The 27,674-nt window shown below is 33.4% G+C and overlaps 1 protein-coding gene across 1 annotated transcript; it reads left to right on the top strand.

Annotated features, from left to right (window-relative positions):
- Window positions 1–695: 695 nt before the first annotated feature.
- Window positions 696–27,674, top strand: LOC118190609 (beta-1,3-galactosyltransferase 5-like). Its single transcript, XM_035361361.2, has 2 exons — window positions 696–775; window positions 25,968–27,674. Exons 1-2 carry the CDS (start codon window positions 747–749, stop codon window positions 27,193–27,195), a joined length of 1,257 nt encoding a protein of 418 aa, XP_035217252.1. The 5' UTR covers window positions 696–746; the 3' UTR covers window positions 27,196–27,674.

Genomic DNA, 27,674 nt, shown 5'->3' with positions numbered 1-27,674 from the left:
TTGGTTCTAGCTCTCGTGGTCAGCCCAGTGGTCCTTCACTACACAAGCCTCAATTGCCATTAATCTAACTAAATTTTAAAATCTCCTTCGTATGCTCTTAATTTGCATAAACATATATTTAAATTAACTCTTAGTACAACATAAAATAACTGTCGCAACTCAAATCTATCAATTGAAAAACATATAATGAAACTGCAGAAGAACGTATTTGAAATCTAAACCTGCGATTCTAAGAATTCATATCATAAATAATGGATAAAATGCATCATATTCTTGTTCTGCTTTCATCGAGGATGCCAAAATCAGTATAAAATAGATAAAATGTCAATCAATCCTATTCAAAATCCTCAAGGTAAGAGGAGTGAGAAATTTTGTTAAAAAAATGTCAAATACCACCGTAAGAAGAAAAAAAAAATGATAAAGGAATTAAAAAATAAATAAAATTTGTAAAATTGATCAAGTAACTGAATTAAATCTTTGGCAGGATTCGGTAGTCTTCCTTCCTATTTGATGGTCTTCATTTGGATGAAACCATTTTGGGAAATGAAATGAACAGAATAGTCAGGAAAGTTACAAATTAATTCCTCTGCGTATGTCAGTCCAATAGAGCTTAGCGATATTAAGCTACAATAACACGAAGGTGTTGGAATTAGTCGAAAATGTTGCTTAGCAACGGCGCTGAATAAAACTAAAAACAACGAACATCGCTTCAAAACCCGCCACTCGATTATAACAGTAGTTGACTCATGACTCTAAGCAGGCTTTTATGGAAGAGGTAAGCAGAATTTCACTCTTTCAGTTTCTTAGCGGTTTTGCAATATATGTTTCTTCGAGTACATTGCACGAAATGAAATAACAAAATTTTCTCTAGTAAGATTAAATATATGAAGTTATTTTCCAGTAAAAATGTAAAACAATGAACATCAGACTGCAAACTTTGGTCAGTATATTCATTTTGCTTCAACAAGTACTTTTTTACGCGGGGTGCAGTCCCTAACAGGCTTCAAGGTAAATTAACGAATGGTTCTGCCTGTTTCTTATTCAATCTGACATAATAATGTACAGCTAATGTCTGCAAGTTTCAAAATATAATTCAAAATAATGTCAAAATACTGAAGTCATTTTTTTAAATTGTCAAATAAATTTAGTTCAGCTGCATTTCATTAACATATTTCGCAAATGATGGAAAAATTGTGTCTAAATGTACTGATTGTAAAAGGATTTTTCAAGAAAACAGAGTCACAAAAGGACTATTTAATGTCACTGATTAACAAATTTTAATTTTCTTTTTGTCACGTGGATCAAATTTCGTAAGTCCAACAAAATTTTTGTTGAGGAATTTAAATATACTGAATTTTCATATAATTCGAGCATTTCATAATATTTAGTTTGTATAAGTAAACATTAATTTAATTCCACATAGAGAATTAAAATTATCTAAAAAGTACATGACTTTAATCAAATAACAAAACTTTTTCCTGACCAGAAGAACCCCCCTTTACCCACAGCAGATATTCAGCTAGCGTATTAGGAATCCCATAGCTTTAATACCCTTCCTCAGCAGGAGAAATGTTTCAGCAAAAGCCCTCCTTTCTCCACTTCATTTACAATTTCAACACTGCTAAGAAAAAAAAACTAAGTAATTTTTTTTTAATTAAATTTTAAAGACATGTTACGTCCCATGATTTTGTGTGACATCATGTTTCTCCTTTCGATAGTTTTCTGCTAACACTTGCCCAGGAAAATCATACAAGACTGCAGTGCAGCTCGTTTAGTTTTATCGCATAAAAATCCTGATCTAAAAATAATTTGCCAGATATATAGCCCACAAAAATACCTTCTTTGATACTTTTATAGTAAAAGTTAAGAAATCTTTTTTTCAAATAATTGAATTCCAAGGTATATGAATTTATTGCCTTAACAAAGTTAATTATGTTTATGGAAGGAATTAAAATGTTTCAGAACAGGATCCACAAGCCCTTCGATGACGACCTCAAAGAACTTTTTGAAACTCATGATCACCAACTTTCTTACTGTTAGTGACTCTGATTCGCGCTAATATTTTATGCGGATGCTTTTCTGTTTGTTTGTTTGTTTCTTTCTTTCTGCTGTCTCATTCGTAAAAAAAAAGCAGTAACATATCGTGTAGCTTAGTTGAAAGAGTAATTCATCACCTCCAAGATTTGGTGACTGGGTCCCCTGCTTCTCTGTCGCCTTTAAGAGGGGAGAGAATGTAAGGCGTTTCCTGCCTCTTTGCAGCATGCTTTCGTGTTGTAATTGGAAGCAAGTCCGGCGAACCTGAATTCGAATCCCAGGGCGGGGTATTGCACATGTTCATTTTTCTTGCTCCGAAATAAACTCTACACAATTTTACTTTAAATTGAAAATTATTTTACAGAAGAACTACATAAAGTCCAGGAGAGACGGGCTATGTGTTATTCTTATGTCTGAATTTACATATTCTGGAAAGCTCAACGAAAAGGAAGTTTGTGTCTGTTTCTGTCGAAATGCATAATCTTTTCTATAAAACCAATGTCAGTGTAAAGAAGGATTTAGTCTAAGAGAAGATTTTTGGTATAACTTTATATATTTTGTAAAATTATTCATGGGAAATACCTGCTACTACTTCTACTGAAAGAAACCAATATCAAGGGGAATTTTGAAATGAAAAGCTATACGAAATTATATTTTGAAAGCAAAAAAAAAAAAAAAATACAACTTGAAGTAGAATTTTATGACAGAAGAAAGGAATTAATATAGTTTAGCAGCAAAGTAACTTTGCAAAAGTGAATTAGAGGGTTTGCTTTATTTGTTTACGGCAAAGCACTCGAGGGCTATCTGCCTAAGGGAAGGGATACCTTCGTGGAAGACTTTCTAAGGGAACCGACTCGTATACACGTTAGACATGAGGAAAAACACGAAAAGGCCCATGCAGCCAGCCCGTTCGCGGAATTCAAACCTTGGACCAAACTACCAGTGTTCAGCGACATTACCACTCGACCGCCTGGTGGGCCGCAAGACAGAGGAAATAGTTTATATAGTTTATAAATTGTGTAGTTTCCTCAATCATTCCTTCAGCATTTCCTCAACATAAATCTAGCACAGACATGAGTTCAACACAGTTTAAAGCAACCTTCAATTTTGTACGGAAACTTATACTTGAGATGTTTGTACCTTTTCTTTCGGCGAAATGCTATGTATGCATATATAAAACAGTTGCAAGCATAAATATGCAACAATAAAATCAAAAATTATTATAATTTATTGTAGTATATTTGAATACGGCTAATGCTAATTATTTCTAGCTACTTATTATTTTATACCAATTTATTATTTCTTATATGAATATAGCCCTTCCATTCCCCAATGGAAGTGTTTTCAGGATTTTTATTTTTAATAAATAAATTTCCTTTGCATAGAAATAATAAATACATGACTATGATTTTGTCAGTTATATTTGGCAGAAAAATATCACTAAACGAGGGTGTCAATAGTTAGAATTCATTTGCCTCGGAAATAAATAAATTTGTCACAACTCACAATGAATAAATATTTTTATACATAGGGGAATGTATAATTGGTAAATGCAGAAGATTGCATAGGCTCATCGGAGAAATTTTCCCATGTGAATCTTAGGAAGAGCCAAATAAAGTTAAAATAAGATCTCGCTTAAAAATTTAGTTTGTCCTGATCAAAATAAACCATTTAAAAATTCTGTGCCCAAAATTACCGAAAGTTGTAGATTTCGCACTACAAAAAATATAGACTTTTGAACTTCGTTTTTTATCTCTACATTAAACGTTGCTTTACGTATACATGAACAATGTTTGCCCTGCGCTGCAATGACTTTCGTGTTTTGCGCTTGAAATAATCTATAATTCTTAAAATTATTTCGAAAGAATTGTTCTGACAAAAAATTTGCTTCTGCTCCCGTATCCACAAAGGCCTCTTTTGACACCTTATTTATTCGAATGTGAATTACAGGTAAGGACAAATTTTTTATTATCATCGTATTCAATTGAACTTTTGAGGGATTTTTATTCGAATGGGGTTACTGTACCCCCTTTTCAGCAGCCACCCGTCCTAGCTTAAATCCTTCTTAACTGCCCCCTTTTTTGAACCTTGCGGCCTATTTTGGCAATCGCCCTTCTTTTTATCTTGAAATTTAATCCCATTATAAGATGGTTTCGCTTTTTCCGCATATGGCCTCAAAAACTGTCCGTTTGGTCTTTGACCAAAACTTCTGGTACGCGTACTTTCTGCTATCCTCCTACTCTCGAATTTCACCACCAGCTCGAACAATTGTTCTAGAGTGCTGGGGTTTATTACTTCAATATAATCCTGAACTTGCGGCAATAGTCGAGGCAAGATAATTTGGATTAGTTCTTCGTCGGGCTTTTTACCATATAACAGATTTGCTACTTGGACCATGCGTAAGATGAAATTAGGCAATTCTTTAATTTTAAATCGGTACTTACCGTACAATTCGGCTTCAAGCCTAGCTCTATCCTTCACCACGGGAAAAGCTTTTACTAGCGCGGCTTTAAAATTGTCGAACGTATAAGTGGGGCTTCCAGTTTCTCCCAATCGAAATTCTCCTATGCCTTTAAACCAACTTAATGCCTGTCCTCGCAAGGCAGTAGTGGCTATCGTGATCTTTTGTACATCAGGAACAGGATAAAGTAAAAAGTGATTATCTAAAATTTCTTGGAAGCTAGTTACCGACGTTCTTCCGTCAAATATCACTGAGGGTTTCATGGAGGCCCTCATAGTGTCCACCAGATATTTAAAGCCTTCCATCATACTTCCAGGAGCCAGTGGGATCTGTGATGTCGATGGAGCTGCACCTTCGTTGTTAGCCATGAGTTCAGAAAAATTCGGGAGCCACTTGTAAGATCTATCTCTACTTGTCCACATACACTGACTTAGATCATACAATGAACCTGCCGAATTCTCGCACAGGCGTGCATTAAATACCAGCACAAAAGAAGGGTGCAAAATAACCTTTTATTGAATCAAACTAATTTAACAGAAAGCACGGACTTTGTGCGACACAAAAACACCGTTCCCTTGCGGCGGTAACTAAACGTAGACTATAATATAAATCAAATCTGAAAAACAAACGAGTGCAAGAACGCACTTCAAAATTACTCCTAAGAGATGGAATCACAGAAATCTAACCGGCGTGATACTAAACTGATAAGGCCAAGAGACTTACTAGCGTGACCGCGAAATAACAATGAAACGTGCTCTAGGCTAGCGAAACACGCTCTGAATAAACTGAGATAATCACACGTTTGAATAGCACTTCACTTTAAATTTACATCCTTTCGAGAGAATGTGAGGGGAAATTTCAGAAGTTGAGAACAGGAAAACTTAAAAATAATTTTTTTATGCAAATTAAAAAAAACCTACAAAGGTTAGAGGGTTATCAGGTTATTTTGAAGCTGGAGACATGAAAAATGACCAACGCACTCGCCGGGACTCGAATACGCGCTGAGTGTGCTACCGTTACTCCACGGGGGCATGCTGGAAAGAAAGAGAAAATACCTTATATACTTCTCCTGTTCAAGGGCGACTTGGTGATTAGGGGACCCAGTCGCCAAATCCTGATGGTGACGAACCATCGCCCACCACCTTTTAGTTCGGACGCCACTTTAGAGTCATTAGGTCCTTTTGAAGTAGGAGCTATGAAAAAGCAAAGCCCTCGTCGAACCTAGACCTCTCGAATACGCGCCGAGTGTGCTATCGTTACACCACGAAGGCATGCCGGAAAGAGGTAGAAAATACTTTATAACGTCTAACCAAACAAGTTGGTCTATGGTTATGACTGGGCGTGGCCTGTCATGACCATAAGACCAACTTGTTTGGTTAGGCGGGTCGGGCTGCGCCCGCTACTGATACCTTATAACGTTTATAGAGTCTCGTTCGCTTAGGTAATATAAACTAGCGAGCTCTAAAAGACTGTTTGAGGAATTATCTTCAGGTCTTTATAACAACAGAAAAGTCAGAAGAAAGGTGCGAAAAAAACCTTTGCTCAATCAATATAGTTGCACAGATGGCTCCACTTGAGCCTTCATAAAGCCAAACTCAAACACGTAACACTGAACTTAAAATAAAATATATTTAATTTATCCTAACGCTCACAGGATAATTTAATTCGCAGGAAGGCTCTAACTCGTAGAAGGCGGAGGAAACAAGCTTAGTGGCTAGAAGCACTCAGGGCCCAGAATCAAATCTCTAGTAATTCAAAATAGCAAAAGACAACCTTTTTTTTTTCTTCGCAGTGTACCTTGGAACTGCCAAAGTAAGACGTGGATCCCATGTCAATCCGAGGTATTTGAGTGTGCTGATGATTTTAATTCCATGCCATTTAATTTTTAATCAGGCTTTACTTGTGAGTTTGGCACCTTTTTAGGGATTATGAGCGCCGTGGATTTTTGTTTCGGATATGTGAAACTTATTTAGTTGCAGTGATCATACAAGAGCTCTTTTTAGTTTGCCTTCGTGGTGTAGTAGTCAGCACGCTCGGCGCGTATTCGAGAGGTCCATGTTTCGAGTCCCGGAGAAGGCATTGCTCATTTCTTCAGTTTCCTGATATTTGGAAAACTCTAAGTTACTCTACAGTGGCGCCCGAACTAAAAGGTGGTGAATGATGATTCTTCACCACCGGGATTTGGCGATTGGGTTCTCTAAACCCCAACCGCCCTTCGATTCCGAAGCAAACACATAACAGAACGCAGAAGCCTGAGATCTGTGGTTTTTGGGTACAGCCAAACTGCGGGAAGCACTTCTTGCAACACACCTGAATAGTATTATGCATTTCCACAACAACTTCGACAGAAATACGTAGTGGTTCGGATCGCAGTCTCACATGTGCTTTCACTTTATATACAAGCTTCTGGAAACACATATTGGAGAATATCTTCTGATATCTTGTAGGTAGCCAATTAAAAATTGTAAACACAAGGAGATTTGTGGACGCAGTGCTATTTGGCGACTTTAAAAGTTCTCAAAATGCAGTTTTGACAATTAGAAGAGTAAAAACCTTGATCTATTGACACAAGGTAAAGAAGAAATAAAAAATAAAAAGTAAAATGCGAAAGATACGGATTTTTGGTTTAGAATGAAAGAATGAATAGAACTGATGGGAATTTAATCTTTGGAAAATAGGCCAGAATATAAAAAATTCTGGCTAATTATAGAAAGATGTGTAATATTGTAATTATTTTCGTGTGATACAAGCACTACCGAATTTTTGTAATCAATGTAGTTATCTGTTTTACACCAACTGCATTTAGCTAACTGAATCGAATTACAAGTTTCACACCTGCAGATAACTGGAGGTAGTTTGCGAAAAATAAATTCAGCAGGAGTTTCGAACTGACTCGAATGTATCTTTGTATATGAACGTGCGTATTAGGCGTACCCCTTCGTATGCATGTTCATGTGCAAAGTAAAGAATTAAAAGTCTAATCCAATGTTTCCTTAATTTTTAGACTTATCCAGGAAACTTGACTGCAAATTCCCAAAAGTAACAAAATGTTTACGAAAAAATGGCAACAGTTTGCATTTGCAACAACAATTTGCAACAGAATACATAAGGTAAAAACATAAATCGTAAAGAATTTTATAACAATTAACTTCAAGAAGTAGATTGCACTGTTTTGGAAGGCGGAACTTTTTACGGTTATTTTCTTGACCTTGCTGTTAGAAAGAAGTAATTATTAAAGCGCAGGAAATCTTCAGAGAAAGTTTGCGTTACTAATGATCAGAAACTTCATTTATTTTTTACTTATTCTTTCATTTGTAGGAATTAGCAATTTATTTTTATTCAATAGCTTTCTTTCTGAGAGAATAGAATAAAGTGAATTCGACTGGAATCAGTTTAAAGATCAAATAAGTAAAAATTACAATTTTGTTGAAAACTGAGGAAGTGTTTTCGACGAAACATTGGTATAGTTGGAAAAAAGCAATATGTAAAAAATACAAATGATTTTGCTCATTTAGAAATACATAATGTTAAAAAATTCTTTCCTGAAATGTTAAGTCGATGTAAATAAGAACTTGAAAATATGGAAATGTAACTATATTTGGCAATGCAGTACTGTTTTAAAGATATTATGGGATTTTAAAATTCTTTCTACTTTCCTCATAAAGTTCTTCATTGGAAATTGTTTCTGTTGTTGCTTTGTTCATGAATTTCATGAAAGAATGCCAGAGCCTCAAGGAGGCTGATTTCTACTTCCACCCCAGTTTTGCGATGGGGTGGTGCGAGGTTTTTCTACCCCTCTCTCCGATCACCAAACCACACGAGAGGACTTTCAGCTCCTCTTATATTTAAAGTGCCCCCATCCCGCAAAGACGCTATACACAAACATCCTTGCCTTCTTAGTGATTCGAACCCGGGCCTTTTGGTACCGCAGTAGCCTCCCCTAACCGTTGTACCGTCGGGGCGGCGTCATTAACATTTATAAGCTGTACATTTAATAATCTTTGGCTCATCTACATAATGTTAGCAATTAGAAGAATTTATATATATATATATATTTTTTTTTTTTTGAGAAAAATTGAGAGTTTAGGGTTGGGAACCCTTCTCTGTAAGTTAGACTACAGCTTATAAAGCAACTAGTCTGAGTTCACGCCTTTTGATTTTATTTTACACATTCACTCGACAATTTATGCACACTACGCATGTAAGTGCAACACATAATTACAAATTAATGAGTATTAAGATTAAATTTGCTTATCGTCTAAATAAACACCAAACTATCTATAAATCTAGGAAAAGAGACAGACGAAATCCATCCCACGTCCTCTGCCTGAGCGTTAAAAGTCTAGTAAATGGCCGATGACGTACTTTAAATATGTAGTAAATTTTTGAAATATTGCATAATGAAATATTTAGTATCCCCCAATTCTATCATGGTCAAATTCATTAGTATTAATATAAAAAATAAAGAAAAGTCAACTAAAAAAATAGTATTAGGCAATTAATTATGCTTCTGAACTTGCTTAACCTACTTAACCATTCAAGAACTGCATTTCGTTATGCTTACAAGTAGGAAACATACTTAGCTGCTTCAACGATTGTGCATTTGTACAATAACAAATTATATATTAATTATTGTCTCCCTTTTGGGCCACTAAACGAACTATTCTATGAAGGTCATCTTTATTGATAAGCCTTGAAAAAGAACTGCATTAAATATTCATTTCTATGTTCAGATTGCATGTGACAAAAATAACCCAAGCGAATCCATCACGGTCAGATGAACACATGACTAACGTAGTTACCTCAATGGACAGCTCTCTAACCCAAACGAGGTGTATTTTTATCCTAATGTTTCTGGGTTAGCAACTATGATTTAGCGTTTTATATATTATGCACCCCACTTATTTTCAGCTGTCATAATGTTATTTGCATAACTGCATTATGGAAATGAAATGAGTCAGCGAGCAGTCTCCAACGTTCTTGTCTTTAGCTGAAACTTCAGAAAGTTGTGCATACTTGAAACATCATTTAAACTAAAAATGCTAATAGAAGATATAAAGATGCAATGAAATTTCTTTTTTCCAATGGCGGAGCACTAGCCATTATAGGCGTTGGCCAGTGCTAATGCCGGAAACGTTGATCACTTTATTATGCAGGCACGTAATAGATGGGCCAGCGTTGCCTCCTACGAAGGGACAGAGAATTACATCCATGCCTTCTTCGGGATTCGAACCCGAGCCCTTCAGTACGACAGTCAGGTTTGATTTGGTTTGGTTTAGTATATTTAGTATATTCTGGCTCGTATACACTTTAAAAATGGGAAAAACCATAAAAACTGTCGTGCACGGTACGGCAGGCAGAATCACTAACCATTTTCCCGCAAAGGCGGCAAAAAATGGAATGAAATACGTCAAGTAAAAGGAAATTAAAAAGAAAGCTTTTCTGAGGGTATTAATTGACTTTAACTATACAGGTACAAGATAGTTTTCTTTCGACAGTCTTTCACGAAACATACTTTCTTTAGACAGATCACCCTTTGCGTGTTTTATCATAATCTAACAAACCAAACTAAAATTCCAAGCGAGGACTAGTACTCAGAGGAGATCTTCGTGAAGAACTTTTTAAATGAGATTGGCTTATTAAGCAGCAAAAATCCACGAAAACTGCCAGGTAGCCAGCCCTTTCACCGGGATTTAAACTCGCTTCAAACTGCCAATTTCTACTAGGTCTCTGCGGGCTTTTCTTTAATCTGTATCAAAAATCTTTGCAAAGTAATCGCGAACACACAGTTATTGGTTTTTAATTTGATTTGGTTTTATGTGATTATGACAAAGCATCGAGGGCTATCTGCGTAAGATGAGGGATGCCTTCGTGGAGGACTTTCTAATGGACACTGGCTCGTATACACGTTACACTTGGCAAAAACCATGAAAACGCCCATGCAGCCAGCCCGTTTGCGGGATTCGAACCTCAGACCGAACTACAGCGACTTTACCGCTCGACCGCTAGTGGGCCAAAATTATTGAGTACCAAAGGATTAATTAAGTTACGAAATTAATAACTTTCATTTGTAGTGCTGCTATCAGTATTGACATTTGGAGAGGTTTTTTTTCTAACGAAATTTGTTAATGTATTTAATTTAATTCGTTAGCTAATTGTTCCTCTGACTAATTTTTTTTGCGCAGTATATGTAACCCTTCCATACACTAACTATTTCACTTAACTTACACTCCGTTAATTTTATACGATTTTATACCGGTAAATTTCTTTCCATAAAACGCGTACTTTTTTCCCTTAAATTTTAAAACTATTTTGTATTTCAAAACTTAATAATAAAATTTAAAAAACAAATATTTCTAGAAATTCTTTCAGCATATGTATTTATTCGATTTAATTGAAGTTTTCGAGTAGAATATCTTCCTTTCGACATCCAAGAAATTTTTATATGCCAGTTCGCGTTTACAAGGAACACACAGCCACATATTCGAATACAAAAATCAGGCATACTGAAAGCACATTTTTAACATTTAAAAATGTAAAAAAGGAAAATATACCGTTAGAAACATCCGCACTTGAAAATACGAGAGCAAACAAGATAGGTGTTTGCAACATTTTATATTTTATCGTGTTCTTGATGTTGTAGTCAACTTTTAATACATTGTATAATATATGGTTTATTTTTATTAAAAAGTACGTCTTATGTTACAATTAGCATGAGCATTCTGCAAGGTCTTAATAGAATAGGAGCACAACCACTGCATGTATCTTCACTAAAAGAAATTCTCTCTACCATTGCTTGCTCAAAGAACATCTCCTTGCACTGGGTAAGAGGGCACCAAGGCACCCAAGGTAATGAGAGAGCGGACTCCAGCATATCACTAAAGAAACTCCAGCAAATCACTAAAGAAACGCCGCGAAACTCCAGCATATCACTAAAGAAACCCCAGTCTCGCTAGTCACTGCAAAACATCGCATACATGGATATTACATGTCCGTCTGGCAGACAAGGTGGGACGAAGGCGACACAGGCAGGTACACCTACGACATATTTCCGGAAGTAAGATTAAAGAAGTTGCATTCCAGTCACCCCGTTCTACAAGCTCTCACAAATCATAACTGGAAAATTTAAATGCACTAGTAAATGCAAAAAAATAAATAAATAAATAAATAAATAAATTTCTATTCAAAAATTACGTAACACTTAAAGGCTGAAAATCACTTTTAATATTTCATTTGAAAATGACTACAAAATATGCAATAAATTTCGTAAACATCAATTCTATGTTTTAAATCAATTAATGCTATCGTTCATTTGCATTTTTGTTTACTAAATTCATTTCATAAATTTAAATTTAGTAAACAACTGTAGCAAACAGTTGTTTACTAAATTCAATTATTACTAAATAACACTTTAAATAAATTATTTGCTTTTCCGAAGGACATTTTTTTATGCCATGTAAATGAACGATAGCATTAATTGATTTAAAACATAGAACTCAGGTTTACAAAATTTATTGCATATTTTGTAGTCACTTTGAAATGAAATATTAAAAGTGATTTTCAGCCTTTAAGTGTTACGTAATTTTTGAATAGAAATTAATTTTTTTGCATTTAAATTTTCCAGTTATATATATTCCATACTGCTGTACATACCTAAAAGATGGATATGTAAAAATTTGATATCAAATTAACATTTAATCTTTTAATCATAATATGCAGAACATTTTTGCATAGATTTATATAAGAAATACGAAATTAAAATAAGCACATTTTATGAAAAATGCAGTAAATAGGTAATTGGAGATTTATGCAAATTTTTTACCAAAAATGTGCACTTATATACAGTAAAGAGGAGAAGACATCGGACTAAATTTTTACCAGTCATTCGTATATGCAAAGAAAATATAGGGAAGATTTAAGTAAATTATTATCAAATATATAAGTTTTTGCACCGTAAATTACGGGGAATATCTACGTTAATTTCTATCTAAAGTACAATATAGTTAATTACCAAATTCAGTAAACGACTGTAGAGCAAAAGAAAACATCATACATTTAGATTATTTGAATGAGTGTGCTAAATTTTAAAATTGTTAAATATAGACCAGGAAATTGTAGAAAACTTACCTTGTCCAATAGTTTCGAAGTTGACTTTTTGTTATTTTCCTTGAAGATGAATGTTTAATGTCACAAATATTGCATTCATATCTTCAGATAATACACAAATATATACATATTTATTTATTAAAATTTAGTTTATCCCAAACATGTTAAAGAAAATATTAATTTGCATGTAAGTTAATCGAGTAACATCTGTTTTAATTACACACATAATTATGATATGTAAAAATTTTACATTTATCAGTCAATCTTGCAATGTATTGTAATCTATTATTGTTGTCTTTCTCAGTTTAAAATCATCTAAATATATTAGATCAGTACTAAAAGTTCACCTCTACAAAAGAAATGCTTTATCGAGGCATTTTTAAAAAGTTCCCTTTTACAATGTAACTGTTAATTTCATAAATAAGTTCATAAAATTATGCAAATTCAAAATTACCTAAATATGTTCTTTATTTTATCTTATATACCAGATAAATTTTAAAAAGTTAATTTGTTTATTTATTTTTATTTTAGTTAATTTGTCGACAATAAAGTCTGCTTGGCAAGATTTGCGCCGGCGAAACGGAAAAGTAGCCTGATATTTTGAATTTTTTTAATAATTTTCATAAATTTACTATTTTAGGGAGACTCGGTAGCACAGTGGCTAGTGCCTCACGCAGCAGCACCAGAGGTCTAGCGTTTGATTCCCAGGCTGAGCAAGGTTGAAACAGCCTTTCATCCTTTGAGTGGGTCGATAAAATTAGTACCAAGTTCCATTGGGGACTTAATACCGGGGGACCTGCAACAAGCTGACCACTTATGCACAAACACCACAGAGCTCACCATCTAGAAAGTAGATATCAAGGCATTGCCAGCCATGGCTCTTTAAGGGCTGTTTGTGCCATCCAGTTTAGTTTTAAGTTTTACTATTTTAGTAACATAAAAATACATCTGTAACAGGTTTGGTTTAGGTTTATTTGATTACTGCAAAGCACAATAAGGCTATCTGCCTAGGTGAGGAATACCTTCATGGAGGACTTTCTAAGGGAAACTGGCTCGTATACATGTTACACATGGGGAAAACCACGGAAACGGCCATGCAGCCAGACCGTTCGCGGGATTCGAACGTTGAACCGAACTACCAGTGTTCAGCGACTTTACCGCTGGACCGTTGGCGAGCCTTCTATTACACAGGACCTGTGTTTACAGGATCACGTTCGAAATTAAGAGAGTTGTATTTAAAGTCGGTGCTTCTTGCCTAATTTTATACTATTGAAAATACCGGTAATTGTCAAAATTATTCGTATTCAATATGTGTAAGATTATTAATGAGCTGCCAAACCGCAGTAACCATCTAATATACCACATTCAACGTTATTATTTTTCTTTTTGAATGTCAGGTTTTCATTATTTCTGCCAATATATCTGTAACAGGACATAAAGATTGAGTTAATGTAGAATAGAAAATTACCTTGCAACATATCCAGTACGACTTAGTGGCAGTACTTCATCCTCTAGAAAAAACATTTTAAATTATTATACTTAAACAAAAAATTCATATTTGTTACAGCAAAACATCATTAACACAATAAACCAGAGTTGAATGCAAATCTAGTTTAACTCCATTCTTGAAAACTAGTTTATTACTTTCAATTTAATTTAAAAATAATAAAAAATAAGGTACGTATTATGATGACTACCTAGATATCTCGCCTAAACTGGCAATCCTTGTTGGTTATACAGGTTAACCCTAACATAGGTTATAGAGGGCATTAAGATAGAGAGTATAAATCCCACACTAGGGACTCTAACATTTGGTAGGAACAGTTTGAAAAGTGAAACAGATATTTACAGTGAACCAACGCACAACAAAAACAATAGTCCTTTAGGTACAAAGCGCCTTTGGACTCATAAATAAATTAACAGCTTTTAGCTATTTTTTCTTGTAAAAAATAGACATACAGAATATTTTTAGAAAATAACAGTACTTTAAGCATGCATTTTCCTCATATTTAACACAATAATTCATTCTAGCTCTGTTGCAATACTGGCAAAGGTATTCCTCTGTTATTAGGACGGGATTCAGAAATGTACAATGAAACCTCGAGATACGAGGAAAGTATGAGTAAAATACGAGCATTGACTCGAGTAACGAGCAATGAGCCAGGCTGTTGGTATGGGTGGCGCCATTTCCCTATCCGGCTCAACTCAGGGAATCCCCTCGTCAGATCACTCAGCGTTCTTTTATATGCGTGTTTTTGCACTTGTAAGTTAATTGTTTTGACATTTAATATGAAAATAATTATTTCAAGATGCCTCGCAAGAAGATTGTTGCCTCAGATAGTGCTGCAAAGAAAAATAAGGAGGCCATGGGCGTCGATATCAAGAAAGAAATCATAGATAAACATAAGCATGGTGACGGAATTGGCGAAGACTTGCGGACTTTAAACATCGAAAATCTATACAGTCAAAAGTCTTTAATCCGGACTCGTCGGCGATACCGGATTATAGATCATCAATTTAAATCTGGTAAGATGGCATGCAGAAATTATAAAATTAAAAATATTAAACCGTAATTTATGAAATAAAGAGCAATTATGATCTAAAGAGTATCAAAATTTACAAAAAAAAAAAATCTTAATATTTATTTGTTTACTTTATTAAACATTTCTTTCAATGCGCGCATGCGGAAAGCATACATTACGCATAGTCGAAATTAGAAAATTGCAACCAGAAAACTATTTGATGTGTATTCGTGATATTTATAATGACGAGGAATTTGATTTAAATCATATCAAAGACGGAGTACATTGAGATGAAATACTAAATTTAGTAAGGAATTATAAGCCGAATAAAATAAAAACATCAGCCTTGAAGATAAGGATAGTGCTGACAGATCAACTTCCAGTTCATTGCCCGCCACGACGTTTCCCCCCCCCCGCAGAGCAGCGTGAAATTGATAAACAGATTTCGGAATGGTTAGAAAAACAAAGGATATGCCTTTATCCATTTTTTGCAGAAATTCCACTTTTCGTTTGATGGACATCGAAACATGCTTCGCTTTGTAGATCCTTTAGCAGCTCCAGAATCGGAAATTCTTTTTAACATAATCGAAAATTCAAGCTTACTTTTATAAAATTGGTCTAACAGTCTGCAAAAAATAATAAGCTGGATCCAATTCGAAGATTAAGGAACAATGCAATCCGCAACATTAACTGAAATAGATAATTAGAGCTTAGCTTATACCGTCCGTTATACATTAAACGCGCATGCGTAAAGGTATTATGCGCATGCGCAGAAAGTTTGTAACTTTGAGGTCTGGATTATAGATCTTTCCGGATTATGGACGTCCGGATTAAAGACTTTTGACTGTACTATTCTGAAGAAGCAGGAAAAAATTAAGAAACCTGATGTAGCCAAAGGAATTATCGTTGTTTCCAAGCACCATAAAAGTATTCCTAGATGTTGAGAAGCTGTTGTTGGTGTAGATTAATGAGAAGGAATTAAAATGTTGGTAACAAAGCTAAACTTACCAGTGTCATTTATTAGGAAAAATTGACTTGATATTAAAATGTTGATATTTTTTTGGGGTGTGGAACGGGTTAACTGAATTTCCATTATTTTCAATGGGGAAGCTTGTTTCTAGATACGAGAAATTCGCTATACCAGTTGAATGCTGGAACGAATTAAACTCGTATCTCGAGGTTCCACTGTAGATATGTAAGCATGTGTATATGCATGTATGCGCATATATGTGTATAAGTATACACATACATACATAAAGAATATACACATGCATACACGAGCACCTACATTTAAAATGCATGATTATAAACACACATTTCTGAATATGGTCCTGATAACAGAAGAATACCTACATGAATCATAGGATTTACATTAATCAGTTTTATTAGATTTCTTAAATGCAGAGGATTTATATTAATCAGTTTTATTAGAATTCTTAAATGAAATCTTCACTATCCGAAAATTCAGTTTTATTAAAAAATTATTTTTAGGGAAAACACTAAGCAAATAAAAATTTTGAATTTCATAAATAAATGAAAGTTACATGCTTTATTTTTGGCATAAGGTAGATAATAGTTCCAGAAAAGATTTCTGAACAATTAGTCATGTTAATATTGCCTTTCTTTTTCCATTAAAAGCTATTTCCTGCTTAATTACAGTATGCTTTAAGATAAATATTAAAACGTTTGTGTAAAAATAATATAACTATAAAAAGGTGAGACACATACAAACCGGAGTGACACAAACAATAAGAAACAGACTAGAGCAAAATTTTTTCAATTTATTGATTTGGTATTCTATGTCATTAACAGTACCAAATCCTGAAAATGAATCATTAGGCACGTACACAAAAGAACAACACATGGAAAATCACATTTCCTACACAGACGCTATTTATAAAATTTTATATAGGTGAAAAAAGTACGAGTATTAAACACTGAAAATATAAAATATTAAGGTAATAATTCAATTTTTCTACGAAAAATAGAAATGTCTGTGTATGCGCATGCTCAGTGTATAATCGTAAATCCGGTTAATTTTTATAAGTTAGCGTAAAATTAACAATGCAAATTTTGAGTTCATTTAACTGGACCCTTGTATTTATTCTGTAGATCTCCATATTAAGAATGTCTTTAACTGTTTCAGGAAAAATATAAAATATAATATAATTATTTATTTACATTATTTATTTATTTTTTCCTCATATAAAAATGATTAAAATCGCTATATCATTTTTCCCGTACATTAAACAAAATTAAAAAATGTTAGCCTCATGTGATTTTTATAACAAAGATTAAAGGAACTGAAATATATGCAAAATATCAGGATTCATCTTGCAATTTCGTAGTTATTATTATTATTATTAAATAAAAATATTAGTATATCTTTGATTATAATTAATGATCCTTTGGTCTACATTAAACTATTGTTCAAGAAGTTAAACATTTTCAAGCATCTTCTGCTCTATTTATTATTCTATTTCTCGACATGAAAGATTTGCTTGTCTTATTCCAATTTAAATGCCCACATTTGCTAAATAAAATAAGGCGAGTATCGTACCAAACTCAGTAAGTACACAAATTTAATATACAGCTTATTCCAGTTAAATGGGTAATAGGATTTTCATAAAAGAAATTAAATTGTGTAAATTAATGTAAGTGTTGATATGAATAAAAATAACAAATTTGATATAAGAAAATAAATAAGTTATTTTGAAGATCTTTAAATTTAAAAAAAAATTAATTTTTTTTCAAAAATGCACGTAAAGATTTAGCTCATGTTAAAATTCATAGAAATATATTATCCTCATATATGAATGCCCCTTTTTTCATGTTCGTGGAAAAGGAAAACAAAGTGAAATGCCAAAAATGCACTAAATATTTTGAATTAATAAACTTCATTTTCAATCTTTTTAGACTTCGTATAATATCCGTAAAAGTGACGAATGAAATATACCATAAAGGCAGTAGTTTCTTTCAGAACATTCGGATTCGTATAATATGCGTAAAAGTGAAGAATAAAATATACCATTATGGCGGTAGTTTTTTTCAGTAGATTCGGATTCGTATAATTTTCGTAAAAATAACGTGTGGAAAGTAACGATAAAGAGTCAACAGTAACTTCAGCATTTTTCATTCGTATAAATTTCGTAAAAGTAACGTGCAAAAAATACCATACGCTTATTTCACCAAAATATTATACGTATATTTTTGGAGACGTGCTGCCTGGGTTAGAGCCTCTTTCCTTCAAAAATCCATCAACATTGTACTTTTCCGTTGGGGGCGCATTCACATCAACTAATTAATAAAATTTCATTTTCCTAATTTGAAGGTTGTGAAAAATTTGCTTCATCTCTAAACACTCGGACAGCTGCTTTTTGGTCACATATTTAGATGGCTTTGGATTTAGAAATGAAATTTAAATACTTTCTTCCAGGAAAAATTAAAACTGTTGCCCTGGAAAGAAGATTTGAAAAATAAGGTCTTTAGCTGAATCACGATATTTAGTATCTGTAACATAAGATTATGAAGTAGAAACAAAATTACGTCTTCAGAACTTCTTACTATTACACTGAATTCTAGCACTTGTGGAAAAATAAAAATTAGCAACGCTGGCAATAACATCGAAGTTGAGGAAATTGAAGAAGAATTTTGCACAAAATTTGACATCAGTATTACAGAAAATGATTTGGAAAATGCTGAAACTTTACTACCAGTATTAACGTACCTGTCAGGTTATTATGCAAGAGTTGCTCCCAAAAACTTAAATGCAATTCCTATTTTAAAATATTAGTTACAGATAAAGTACTGGAACTTAATCATAACTATTCCTTAACTGAAAATATATGAGCCGAGGATGTTTATTATGCTCCCCAATCCCATTTTGTTAATGTAATAATGTATAACTATACACAAGTTCAAAACCTTCCCACAGTGGACAACGAACAAAAATTTCTACGAAGTAAAATTCTGAGACAAATAGCGATAAAAATAACTTTAAAGTTTGAAAGACTTTGTATTTACGGGTGCATGTGAAGTCTGTCATTCGACTGAAATGATTGTAAAATATTTATTAAAAGCGGCAACAAATTCATCATTAAATAATTATAGTAATATAATGTAAATACAGGGAAATACAATAATAAGATATTTATTATTGTATTTCCCTGTATTTACATGCGCAGTACGTTGTCAATGGAATTTTTTATATGTATGTGTGTTAAAATTCAGGATTTTTTTTAATGCTTGAAGTTTACTTTTTTTGTATTATGCAATGTTAACGCAAATTTTCCGTAAAGAATATATTAAAATCATAGAGTTCTTAATTAAAAATTCCATACCACGACACAAAACAACACTTAAAATTCTAATAACCAATTGTTCTAAACTCAATTACAGCATTTTCAATACTATGACTTTAATAATAATAAAATACAATTTTCAAGAGTCATTTAATGTACTGAAAATTCGTACACTCTGTCTTTATGGACTTAGTACTTACATACAAGTCAACACAAATAACTCTAATAGCACCATTTTCAGCCAATTTATACTTTACAGCAGTAAAATACTTAGAGGAAAAAGCCTTCACAATAAAACATTCTTATCTACTATAGATAAATCTAAATTAAAAGCACAGTTCCAAAATTTATTTAATTCTGCTTTTTTCTAAAAAAAAAAAAAAAAAAAAAAAAAAAAATACTTAATTGGTTGCCTTCCTGCAAGAACAAAATCCTTCTACTTCTTGAAAATTACTTTATTTCAGAAAATACAGATATACACATTATTAAAAACCAAGTTTTAGATTATTGTAAATACAGACTCTCTAAAGCTAAAACTAATCTCAAAATTTACCTTAAAATTAATTTTCTGCACCCACAAGTTTAACAATCACAAGTTAACCCACAGCTTATCTCACATTCTCTCTAGTTGTAAAATTTTCTTCCGAACAACTGATACCTTAAATATAAAAAAAACAGCAGGTTGCTCGTTAATCACCATGAACTAATTGAACCAGCAGAATGATAATGCAAATTACCACAATTCCTTCATTTTGTTGATTCATACCACCAACACATAATTACAGGAAACTTGGATATCATCGAAAACTTACAACTTAAAAAATTAATGAAATATGGAACAAAATACAGACCTGTCAGATACGTCAATAAAAATTTTGCTTCAAAAATATAGAAAATAACATTAACGAATTTATAATAAAGACTAATATTCAACTTAGTTTACGAAATACTGCCTTTTGGAAATGGAAGGATGAAGTACTTCGACAAATTAAAACTAAAATCAAACTTTTAAAATTTAACAGTACTTTAAATTGGCCCAAACTTTTGTCTAGCATTAAAAATTTAAAAACGAATTTACAATCACTAAAATAGATAAAGGAAATAATAATTTTAGTATTATTTGAAAAATTTACTACAAACAAATTCTTCAAACAGAACTTAACAAAGCCAATACTTACCAACTACACACAACTGAGACACAACCAACACAACTGAGACTACAATAATCAATAAAATTAATATATTTCATAAAACACTCAGCATTTCTATAATACTCAGATTTAATAGATTCGCTAAACTTTATGCTATTCCTAAGTTTCATAAATCCCCAATTGAATTACAAGAAAAATGTACCTCTGAAGAGGTCGGTAGAAGGCGGGAGAGACGATGCTAAAAAAAGAAGGTGGTAAAGAGAGCTTTAACCTCAAAAATGAAGCAGACTATATATTTGTACAACTTTAAAAAGATCTATAACTTAGTTTTCATCACTTGTAACACAGAACATCAGTTTTGTTGGACTATCAATAATAACATTCTTGTAAATAACATTCTGTAATAACATTCTACTACTTTAAAGACTATCAACATGCAAAATAGTAACTGCTTTTGTGACTTGAAAACTAATATACTTCTTTTCCATTAGAATATACAGATGGAGGACAAAATAATACAAATATCTGTGAAATAATGGAAAATCTTTATTAATAGGGGGTTGGACCACCCTTTGACTACAGTACAGATTGAATACGGCGTGGGATATATGCATAAAGGTCATGGACAATATTTAAAGGATTATTAAGCCATTCCTCCTGCAGAGCGGTCTCTAATTCCGAAAGTCCGGATAGAGGTGGAAATCGGGAACGAAGTTTGGACTCCAAATATGCCCATAAATGTTGAATAACATTCAAGTCCGGAGACTGAGGGGGCCAAGCGAGATGTTCAGTTGCATCGTCATGCTCTTCAAACCATTATTGAATACACCAGTGTGTATAGGGGCGTTGTCGTCTTGAAAAAGCATTCGCTCCCCAGGGAATACGGTCTGGACAAAAGGATGGATATATCCCCTAGAATGCTTAGATAGTGACTGGATATGATCCTCCTATGCAGAACAAGTGGCCCAAGACCGCGCCAAGATATCACACCCCATACCATAATAGCGCCCCACCCTTACTTCACAGTCGGTAAGAGTCAGTCAGGATGAAACGCTTCTTTGGCGTTCTCCAGAGGTAAACACGTCCGGTCGTCTGAAATAGGGTGAATGACGATTCATTTGACCATATTACCTGTTCGCACTACTGTGGGGATCAGCCTTTGTGATCTCTGCACCACTGGCGTCGCTTGAAAGCATTAGTTTCTTTCACCAAGGGTTTACGAATTGCCACTCTGCCATAAATGTTCGCAGCATGAAGTTTCCTTTTGACAGTTTTTTTTTTTTTTTTTTTAAATGGGGTCCAGGAGATGACTGTTCATTTTAGATGCTATCTCGGATAACGAGTGCTTGTGCTTTCGGGCTACTATGCGCTTCAAGACCCGTCTATCCCTATCAGCCAGCTTTGACTCTCGGCCACTGTTGTGCTTTGAAGACGTCTTCTTACCCTTTTTTGTGTTTTGCTATTTTTGTGTTTTGCAATTTCCGTAACCGATGCTCCACTTAAACGTACTCCAACTATCATTCCTCTTTGGATGATAGATCTGACATTTCAACTTCTCACAAGCAGTTCGATCGAAGCATGCAACGCAGGAGACTGCTGTTGAGAGACTGATACCTCCCTCTTTATGCTCATTCGGTGGTAGACTTCTGTTGCAGATGGCGCGGCTGTACTGCAGGTGTAAAATACGTCATACATTTTCACAGGTGTTCGCATTATTTTGTCCTCCATCTGTGTGTCTACTTCAACTTCCAAAATTATTTCCTACAATACTCACTGTTCTAGATTTTAAAAAAGGGAAAAACGTCCTTCACTATACTATATTTAATAATTACATTAAATCTGACAATCAACTATTTAAACCAGTAAAATGTATACCAATGGGAGCTCATACGTTTACGAACATGTCTAATATTTTTTTTTGTTTAGTCAAGAATTTAAATTTCAACAAACGCATAAACGAGAAGATTTAATTCAGTATGCACATATTTTCAGATACATTGATGATCTCATCACTTTTACTAAATTTAACAAAATAGAAAATTCCCAAATATATTCCGAAAGCTTCATTCTTAATAAAACTAATTCATCACAAGAAGTTGAATGAATTTCTAGATCTTCAAATAGTTAACTACACACACATAAAACTCTATGACAAAACCAGGAACTTTACAACTAATAAATTAATTAATTGGACTTCGAACATTTCTAAAAAAGTAATTTATAACACAGTCATGAGTCAAAATCAACAATTCAAAAATATTTGCACTGATACACTTGATATTCAAAACGAAATATTAACACTAATTCAAGTACTTAAAAATAATTAAGTACCAGATAAATTTATTAATTACTGTCTAAAGAAAGCAGGCATTAAATATTCTATTTAAATCTGTTAACGAATAGAGTTATGATAATTTATTCCTAAACCTTCAAAAGGCGGAATAAGTTGGATATCTGTTAGTTAAAGATTAGTAAATTTTGTAAATAATGTAAATTACAAATTTTTCTGGCATTATATTATGTTACTAATTAATGGGCCTTGGGACTTTTTCATGTTTCTCTCAGTCTGGTAAACAGCCCTTTACCTGTAAAGATACCTCCTTCTTTATATTTTTTAGACGTTTGCCAGTAAAAAAATTCATTAATTCCTTCTATTTATTTGAATAAAATTTTAACAAAAATACTAGTCTCTGCCTATAACTTTAACTAACAGTAAGATTTTCTCGCCAATTCAAAGATACCATATCTCAAATAGAGAACAACAATTCGCTAACTACATATTACGGCAACCCTATTACATTCCAACACTGAATACATTTACATTTCCAGCCATTTCGTTTTAAATTTTGTAGACAAGTAATTTAATTTTAATTTCCTTCATGGCATTGTTCTTAATTAGCATGTAAATAGCTGCTTTAAGTTAACATATTAATACAAAAGAATATGTAAATTTTTATTTTACTTTTGATATTGAAATTAATATTTTAATCTATCAGAAAAAATAAATTTTATGCTTACATTCGATTTGGAGTTTTGTTATAAAAGAATGTTTTAATCTAAATAATTGACACATTTTACTTTTGAAAATAACTTTTTAAGGCTAAAGAATCTGTAAATTTTATTTCTACTTTTGATTTTGAGTTTGATTATAAAAGAAAGTTTTAGTCTGAAATAATATATTCATTTATGCATTTTCTTTTAATGTCTTCTTCTCAAGTCAACAAAATAGTAGTTAATTTGATCCTTATTTAAAAAAAGACGAAACTCTCTCAATAAATTTGGTTTCTGTTAATTGACAGTAGATTGGTTTGCTCCTCTAGGAAAGTCAATTAATCTGCGAACAATCACAATAGCTACTTTTTCAGTACTTTGAATTTAATATTTGGAATTTTTATGGTCAAAAGATCTTTCTATACAGTTTTTAAATAATTTCTACTCCAACAGATTTTAAAATAATTTCTACTACAATAGATCTAGATAACTTTGGTTACTGACTTGGAAAGCTACTTAAAAATACTTACTAAATTATTTTCCAATAATTCACAGCATTAATTAAGTTTCTTTTCCTTGGAAATGATGTATAAATAACTTTTCTAATAATAATTTATATACGATGCCGGCCATTAAAATTGCAACACCAGGAAGGAATGATCTGACGAACGTCAAAATCACATGAAAGGAAGAAGGAATGTGTGTGTGTGATTATGGCAAAGCCTTGAGGGCTATCTGCCTAAGGGGAGGAATGCCTTCGTGGAGGACTTTCTAAGGGAAACTGGCTCGTATACACGTTACACATGGAGAAAACCACGAAAACGCCCATGCAGCCAGCCCGTTCGCGGGATTCGAACCTCGGACCGAACTACCAGTGTTCAGCGACTTTACCGCTCGGCCGCTGGTGGGCCTTTGAAAGGAAGAAGAGATTAGGATATGCAAATGATTAGTATTTCAAGCGCATTTACACGACGACTAAAGTACTGCATAAAAGAAAAGTTCTGTAGTAGATTTCTCATTCGGAAAACGCTTTCTAAGATCAGAGTTTGCTGAGAATATTGTGTTATGCCTCGAATAATAAGAAATGCTTACCAACAAGTGTCGTAATTTGACAGAGGCTTGATCGCTGCCTATCGAGAGTGTGGATATCGTTCTGTGATAGCACTGGTCGACATCCAACCACTGGCATGCGAATGTGGAATCAATGGGTTGCTGATGGTCATATTGAACAGCATGCAGGATCTCAACGCTCTCCCATGACTAATGCACGGAAACCGCAATGGGGAAAACCACGAAAACGCCCATGCAGCCAGCCCGTTCGAGGGATTTGAACCTCGACCGAACTACCAGTGTTCAGCGTCTTTACCGCTCGGCCCCTGGTGGGTTTCTACCTCACGAAGACTTTTGACTTGACGACCAACCTACCGCCAAATCCAAAGGTTTTCATTTGGGCCCAGTCTATGCAGTTCTTGATTTAACAAAGCGGAACACGTATTTAATTACAACTTCCCAATGCAGTGAAGCCGACGTCTGTTTTCTCAGAAACCTGGAAGCGATCCGGCACCTTCACCATACGTTTCATTTCTGTCTTCCTCTACGGCTGCCTTCAAGGCCTCGTTATCCAACATCTGTTCACTCACTAAGGGTTGCATCACAAAAGCTCGTACCTTCCGCTCGAACGTCTGGAACCAATGCCTCGTTCATAGCATTCTCTTACTAAATGTCGGACATATTCGAGAACTTAATTCATACAGGAAACCACAATAAAGAGGCTGCTTTGATACCTGCATTTCTTTTCGACACTGGATGAGCTACGATTGCTGTATGTGCGAAAGGTGACTGTATTAGTGCAAGTCCGTGGTTACACTAAACCTCTACCCCTTTTCCGGCGCTTGAGTAATTTCGTTTCCTCTCTGTGAACGCTTATCAAATAGGACATCAAAAACAGTAGGAATATTTTCGGATGTCTTGTAGTATGATTATTATAATACACAAATAACGCTGATACTTAAAAAGCAGCTGATACAGTTCGCAGGTTAGCTTACTCGTTGCTCTATCACTGATCTTATAATATGTAATTTCAATATTCATTGCAGTTATCAGTCAAGAACGTATTTGCTTGCACAAAAGCACTAATGCCTAACATTATGGGAAAGCTTAAAGAAATGCAATAGTTTATCATTCTGAGGAAATAGACCTTGCGACTGCATGAAAATCCCTTTTCAAAATATTTGTAAAATGAAATTCCCATCTAAAAAGAACTTGTATATCTTTAATTTAAATCATTCAAAGTATTCACAGATTTTCATACCTTTTAATTTACTTCAATTTTAAAAAATGCATCAAGAGAATTTGCTGCATGTTACTTATGAGAAAATATTAATTAAAATTTTTATTTCAGATCACGAGGAGCACCTTTCTTAAAGAAAACATTTCAAGGGAAATTTCAGTCACTATTTGTTGCACTGATTTGCTTAATATTTATATTTGTTCTATGCAGTGAATTATACATTACTGAATATCCAGAACCTATTTCCTATAAAAATCATAGTCGCCCAAAGAACAAAATATTTTTTCATATTATAACGGACTGTATATCTGTTCTCAGAAAACAGATACACTTTTCCGGAAATAAGAAAAGAACTACAACACTGTCAACAAATTCATTCTCAGAACAAGATGCATTTGAAAAATTTCTCCGAGAGCCTAAACAAAATAAAACTTTTTTCTTCAATAGCACTAATATTTTTCATAAAGTTTTTCAATCGTGGCTAGCTTCAAGAGCATCCAATGTGCCAATTCAAATTGCTTTCATGCAAAATCATAAACACGTTTGTGCAGATCAGGGGAAAAATCTGCTTCTGTTAATTGCTATCACATCTTCTGCTTCCCATTTAGAATCTAGAGCAGCAATACGAGATACCTGGGGCCATTATGCAAAGAATAAAGGAGCAAAAGTACTTTTTTTCCTTGGAATTCCTAAAAATCCCAAATATCAAAGTAGAATAAATGATGAAAATGCAAAATTTCAAGATATTATTCAAGCAGCATTTTTAGATTCATACTCCAATTTAACACTTAAAACTATTTCTGTACTTAAATGGGTCGCAAAAGTTTGTCCTTTAGTGAAATATGTTCTTAAAGTAGATGATGACATGTTTATAAATGTTGAAAATTTTCTGAATTTAGCAGAAGATAAAGCGATATCAAAAGCAATTTTGGGTGAATTAGCACATGAATGGCCTCCTGTGAGAGGTTCAAAGAATAAGTGGTATGCATCTTATGCTGACTATCCTTTTAATGTGTATCCAGATTTTGTATTTGGTCCTTCATACATTCTTACTGGAGATTCTGTTAACTTACTTTACGATGCTAGTATAAAAATGAAATTATTTCATTTAGAAGATGTATTTATAACAGGTATTGTTGCTGAATCAGTAAATATTACAAGAATAAATCTCCCTGCCATATTTAACACACCAAGAGATCTCCAACCATGCAATTTTAAAAAATTACTCAGTAGTCATGGGCATACTCCACCAGATATGAGGAGGCACTGGATGTGGCTAACACGAAAAAATTTTGAATGCACAAACGCAACAGAGAAAGATGTGGACAAAAACGACTAATGGAAAATGAAGTTTCAATAAAATAATGTATGGCCACTTTTCACACTATCTATTATTCAAAACATAAAGAGCTACTGCTATAGTTAGGAAAATAAAGATAAAATATAAAGTATAAAACAAAAAATGTAACATAATACTGATAGTATTTGATATATAAATAACACTGTACTCAAACAGTCCAGTTAACAAAATAGGACTCATTATAATCCTGTATCTGTAATATGGCACATCAATCATGCAACCATATGATAAAAGATCTTTATTCAAATGAACAAATATTAAACAGCAAAATCTCAAAGCAGTAACATACAAATCAAATACATACTTGCAGGCATTTTAATAATTTCTGTCACATCAAAGTAAACAATATATCGAGCGGGTTTGTAACAAAATATTGTTTAATTCATAATTACAATTTTATAGTATTATATATATTAATGAATAAATAATTACAAAAAGTGAATAAAATGCTAGATCAT

This window comes from Stegodyphus dumicola, chromosome X2 (assembly GCF_044657685.1).
Source record: "Stegodyphus dumicola isolate Sdum_Otavi_A_Nest chromosome X2, ASM4465768v1".
NCBI classification, from domain to species: Eukaryota; Metazoa; Arthropoda; class Arachnida; order Araneae; family Eresidae; genus Stegodyphus; species Stegodyphus dumicola.
The sequence above is the reverse complement of the archived record's forward strand: the minus strand, read 5'-3'. Positions and strand labels throughout refer to the sequence as shown.

Coding starts and splice junctions, on each gene's coding strand:
- LOC118190609 (XM_035361361.2), top strand. CDS start 747: ATGACTCTAAGCAGGCTTTTATGGAAGAG. Junction 776..25,967: donor AGCAGGCTTTTATGGAAGAG/GTAAGCAGAATT, acceptor TTTTTATTTCAG/ATCACGAGGAGCACCTTTCT.